General features: G+C 41.0%; 1 protein-coding gene across 1 annotated transcript in view; it reads right to left on the minus strand.

Moving 5' to 3' along the window:
• The window catches only part of Arcn1 (archain 1), a 25,771-nt gene that overhangs the window by 2,720 nt on the left and 17,286 nt on the right, over nucleotides 1-5,765 (minus strand). The window contains exons 6-9 of the mRNA XM_005347201.3: nucleotides 3,984-4,149; nucleotides 2,977-3,124; nucleotides 2,448-2,556; nucleotides 183-387 (exon numbers count right to left, since the gene is read on the minus strand). Of these exons, the coding sequence (XP_005347258.1) occupies nucleotides 183-387; nucleotides 2,448-2,556; nucleotides 2,977-3,124; nucleotides 3,984-4,149 (628 nt within the window). The remainder of the gene's footprint in view (nucleotides 1-182; nucleotides 388-2,447; nucleotides 2,557-2,976; nucleotides 3,125-3,983; nucleotides 4,150-5,765) is intronic.

Below are 5,765 nucleotides of genomic sequence, written 5' to 3' on the forward strand. Positions count from 1 at the left end.
AGAAAGAAAGAAAGAAAGAAAGAAAGAAAGAAAGAAAGAAAGAAAGAAAGAAAGAAAGAAAGAAAGGTGAAGAGCAAGTCAGAAATGGAGTCTGCAGAACACCTCAGCTTTGACCTTTCCCTTGACATGGAACTGTACCACCTATCAGACACTTGTTTCTGCCGTCTGTCAGAACAGATTACCTGTATGTTGCAGTAATTTTTTTTGGAGATGAAGGAAACTTGAACAGGGAAGAAGTCATTGGGCTGCCCAGGAATGCTGAACTCCAAGCTGCCACTCTTATTTTTGGCATCAATCACTGGTAGGCACCACTCCAAGGTATTTCGTCGACTGTCATGTCGATATTCACCGTCAATCTCACCAATCACTGGTGCACCAACACCCGATCTGTCAGGAGAAACATCTGGTCATTGTAGTTATCTAGAACTCAGAGAACTCCAACAAGGAAAGGAAGCCAACCCCAATTTGATCACAGCTGGGTAGTGGGGCACATGTCTTTAATCCCTGCACTTGGGAGGCAGAGGTAGGTAGATCTCTGTAACTTCAAGGCCAGCTTCGTCTACAAAGTTAGTTCCAGGACAGCTAAAGCCAGACCTCCCCCCCCCCCAAAAAAAAAAAAACCCAAAAAACTACACATCTCAAATTTTGCCTAAATTTTTTTTAAAGACTGTGCTGCTCACTAACTTTGAGGATCAAATCCTAGCACCATTGCTAAGGATTTGACTTGACTTCCTTTGTAGAAAAAGACTTTAGAACAACAGGCATTTAAGACAGCTCTGGGTGCTAACTAGGCCTCGGAGCTAACAGGGAACTGAGATTGCAACTGTCTAAAACTTTTTCTACTGTAAAAATCACTTTATGGATTGTTAGCCTGCTAAGGAATTTTTTTAAACAATGTATGTCTTTAATAAATAACAATAAAAAGAAAACAAAACAGGTTGGTAGTAGGGAGAAACTTTACATACCAAAAAATAGAGGTGAAAATTGGATCTTTGAGATTTGTTCTCAAAAGAGTTCAGAATATTTAAAACTTTACTGAAGCCAATGCTAGTAAATTTATCTTATTTATAATCTAGTGAATTTATTTGGTAAGTGAACAGTGAAAGCATGACAACAAAGTCTGGCCAAAATAGAAATAGACTGGAAAAAGAGACACCCAGTTGTTTTTGGTCACAGAAGAATCAGGGCTAGTTAGGATGTACTCTACACTCCCACAAATGGCTGACAGGCAGTGTCACCTACTCCTACACATTCTAAATTTACCCTCTTTTAATTTACCAGTGACACTCAGTGCTTACATTAGGGGCAGGATATGTAAGAAAAACAAAGACTACTTTAAGGGTTGCAAAAGACTTTAACTCTTTCCCATCAATTCTACAGTGTTTGGTCCTTCTCTGTTCCAATTCCAATTATGACTTCTAATCTGATCAGCTCTAGACACTGGGGTAAAACGTTCTCGAAAGATCTCTTCTCCAGGCCATTGCAAAACTGAACAAAGACACAGGAAACCACCACAGCCACAATTACAGAGCAGAGAGAGGCCTCAAAACTATGGCATCCTAAAATAGTCTAGTAAAATAAATCTCAACAAACAGAGACAACCTGTCAGTAGTGCCCAATCCTACCACTCTCCAAGGTTCTAGATGACCCTAGAGAATATACCATTGAAATATACAAGACATACTGGAACCAGAAATTTGAGTTTTATGTGTGTGTGACAGGAATTGTTTGCAACAGCATCTCATTCTGTAGCCCAGGCCGACTTGAAAGTCAAACTAGAAAGGATCCTCCTGCTCTGGGCTCCCTAGTGCTAGGACTAGTGTTTAAGCCACCACAACCAGCTAGACATACACGTCTATCTTCCCTGTGCTGACAGTTTTCCATGTGTACATGTGTCAAACTTAACTGCACTGCTTATCACGCCCCTGCTGCCCCGCCCCCACCACACACACAGGGTTTCTCTATGTAGCCCTGGCTGTCCTGGAACACACTCTGTAGACCATGCTGCCATCTAACTCAGAGATCCATCTGTCTCTGCCTCCTGAGTGTTGGATTAAAGGCTTGCACCACCACTGCCTGGCCAAACACAACTATTTTTTTTTTTTTTTTTAAGAAGCAAGTATCAGCCATGTCTAGTGCCTTATGCCTGTAATCCTACCTACTCACGAGACTAAGGCAGGAGAATCACAAATTCAAGGCCAGTCTGGGCAATTTAGTGAAGCCCTGTCTCGAAACAGGTAAAAAGGACTGGGAATGTAGCCCAGTGGTAGAGCTCTTGCTATGTTTAAGCCTCTAAATTTAATTGGTATTACCACAACAGGGAAGAAAATAAACATTTCAAAGTGGTTATTCGGTGAAGTACTGCCTCTAAAGTTCCTCCCCGAACACCAGGAACCAGCTCTATAAACCCACGAAGGGAAGAGGATTATTAGGAGAATTTCACTTACGGGAGTGGGATGGTGATGACCACATCATTGAGCTCTAAATTATCTTCCTGCAGTTCATATTCTATGTTCACATCACAACCATTTCCACTTTCAGAGGGCCAGCAATTAACTGAGAAAAAAATAAAAAACAAGGCCATAATAACTCAGCTTTAGAAAAAGAGAACTGTTTCTTGGCCTTGGGGCCAAGATCAAGAGTATGGAGGAGTGGGAAATGTTAAGATGGCAAGTACATCCCGACTGCCAACTGCAGGTCTGTAGCACTCTAATGTAAAACATACATTGATGGCTCAAAACTGGCTCTAAGTCCAGCTCCAGGTGATCTGATGACCTCTTCTGGCCATCACAGGCACCTATCCACAGGTGCATATATTTCACAGAGACACAAGATAAATAAAACCTTTAAAAAATTAAAATGATTAATTAAAATATACCAATTACAGCAGCGATTGCATTTTGAAGACAGTCATTTTGCCAAAAAGAACTTGCTATGTCAATGAAGATAAGCACATACCCATGAAGAGGCACCTACTTGTCAAGGGAATAAAAGATTCCTCTGTTGTCTGTAGTCTCCACTTAAGTACCCCTACATCACTGTTGACTGGAAATGACTTCTCTGGGTTTTTCAAGCCAATGAGAGACTCTGCAGTGAAAAGCTTTTTATCCACATTTGGATGGGTCTGGAATGAGAAGAGAAGGACATCTGAAGTTCAGAATGACAAGTGAACCGGGCCAGCAAGATGGCTCAGCGGGTACTTGCTGCTAAGTCCAATGACTGGAGTTGAGTCCCTGGGAGCCACAGAAAAGGAGAAAACCAACACTTTTGGAAGTTATCCTCTGACCTCTAGACACAAGAGACATATATACAAGCATAAATAAATAAGAGGAGCTTGAAAATGTAGCCCAGTTGGCAAAGTACTTGCCTAACGTGCATGGGACTTCGGGTTCAATTGCCTGTAATCCTAGCACTCTGCAGTTGGAGGCAGGATTACAAGATTAGAAATTCAAGATCTCACTCTGTTACATAGACCCCTCTAGGCTTATATGGCCCCTAAATAGGATTCCTAATAAATTACAATTCTTTTTAATTTTGTGGAAAGATGTGCCTTCTATAAAGGCTTAATATTTTAGACCAAAGCTATATAAAAATACCCCATTTCGGGCTGGAGAGATGGCTCAGAGGTTAAGAGCATTGCCTGCTCTTCCAAAGGTCCTGAGTTCAATTCCCAGCAACCACATGGTGGCTCACAACCATCTGTAATGGGGTCTGGTGCCCTCTTCTGTCCTGCAGGCATACACAGACAGAATATTGTATACATAATAGATAAATAAATAAATAAATAAATAAATATTTTAAAAAAATACCCCATTTCTAACAAACAAAACTGAAAGAAGGCTAAGGCTATATAGTTGAGTATAAAGTCAGCTCAAGCAAGAGTCTGTATTCCATTTCTAAGTCCTGCAAAACCAAATAAACCCAGAAAAAGACTGTGCTAGGTAGATAATGTCTAAATACTCAATATAAAAGCCTTTACACACCTGGAGCTGCACCCCTTTTTTATCTTCATTTTCTACATGGAGACGAATCCGGCCAAATTTTTCATCTGAGATTCTAAGCATGATCATGCCATGCAACTCCATATTCTGTAATCCCCCATCTCTCCCACAGGTCAGTGTAATCTTTTCTTCAATCTTCATATGCACACTATAAAGCAAAAGGTTTGTCAGAGAAATAGAAACCAGACTGGAGATGTGATTAAGTTGGTAGTGTTTGTCTAGCATACAAGAAGCACTGGGTTTGATCCCCAGCTCCATATAAAACCAGGTGTGATGGTACTGCTTTGGTACACTTGGAAGGTAAGATTAGGAGAATGTTCAGGCCACCCTTGGCTCATAATGAGTTCAAGGCCAATATGAACTACAAGAGACTGGGGTCTTAAAAAGAAAGAGAAGGGGTTACAAAGATGGCTTAATTGTTAAAAACACACACAGAAAACCCAAGTTTGGTTCCTAGCACCCCAAATAAGGCAGCTTACAATCACCTGTAACTCCAGCTCCAGGAGATCCAATGCCCTCTTCTGGAGTCCTTATGTATCTGCATTCATGTGCATCCTCCCCAAATACAAATTTATACGTAATTTTAAAAGATTAATAAAGCCAGGTGGTGATGGCACACGCCTTTGATCCCAGCACTTGTGAGGCAGAGTCAGATAGATCTCTGTGAGTTAGAGGCCAGCCTAGTCTATAAAGTGAGTTTGAGGCCAGCCTGGTCTATAGAGTGAGTTCCAAAACAGTGAAGACTTACAGAGAAACCCTGTCTCAAAAAAAAACAAAAACAACAAAACAAATAAATAATTTATAGAAATTCATTACTTTGCAAGCAAATTTTTAAAAAGTAAAGCTAGGTGTGGTAGTATACCCTTTTAATATCAGCATGTGGGAGATATAGGTGGATCTCTGTGAATTCGAGGCCAGCCTGGTCTACATGGCAGGTTCCTGGCTGGCCCTGCCTCAAAAATGAACAACAAAAACCATCTTTTTTAAAAAAAGAAATTTGAACATTGGTATTCTGTAAAGGTGAATGATGCTTTCCCTAGAACATATAGGCTATTAAGTAAAAATCCTAGTGCCAGGCATGGAATACAAAGCCTCCAAAACATCAGAGCCTATTCCTCCCATTGCTCTTGTTTCTTCAACTACAATAGACAATTCACTTCAGATGCAAGACATAGAGAAATTGGTGGAACTGAGTTGAAAACTTCCTCCCTGGTAGCTAGCTTTCAGTGCTGGAAGGTATTATGCAGACTACTGGAGAGAAAAGATAAATGGCCTTACTCAGTACTGAACCCTGAGCACTCTAATATTGTTCTGCCAAGCAAGCTATGCCTAATGGTGCAACAGTGGCATGTAGGTTATGGGGATACCAACTGCTTCCTGGATTGATCCGAGGCCTTCTCTTCACAAGAAGGAATTCAAGCCTGATACTGTAAACCTGGTCAAAGTCCATGGTTTGGTAGGTCACAGGCCCTAGTGGAAAACCTACTACTGCTGTTTTGCTAAATGGATACTGCTTCCTAAATATTGATGTTTATCTACAGATTGATAATGTTCCTAATCTTGGCCACAGAAGCCTCTTTCTTCGGTTAGCAACAATGCAGAGATTTCTAACTCTTCAAGGTGTTAAAAATAATTCTTGAGGGCTGGAGAGATGACTCAGAGGTTAAGAGTACTGACTGCTCTTCCAGAGGTCCTGAGTTCAATTCCCAGCAACCACATGGTGGCTCACAACCATCTGTAATGAGATCTGGTGCCCTCTTCTGG

This window comes from Microtus ochrogaster, chromosome 5, assembly GCF_000317375.1.
Source record: "Microtus ochrogaster isolate Prairie Vole_2 chromosome 5, MicOch1.0, whole genome shotgun sequence".
NCBI classification, from domain to species: Eukaryota; Metazoa; Chordata; class Mammalia; order Rodentia; family Cricetidae; genus Microtus; species Microtus ochrogaster.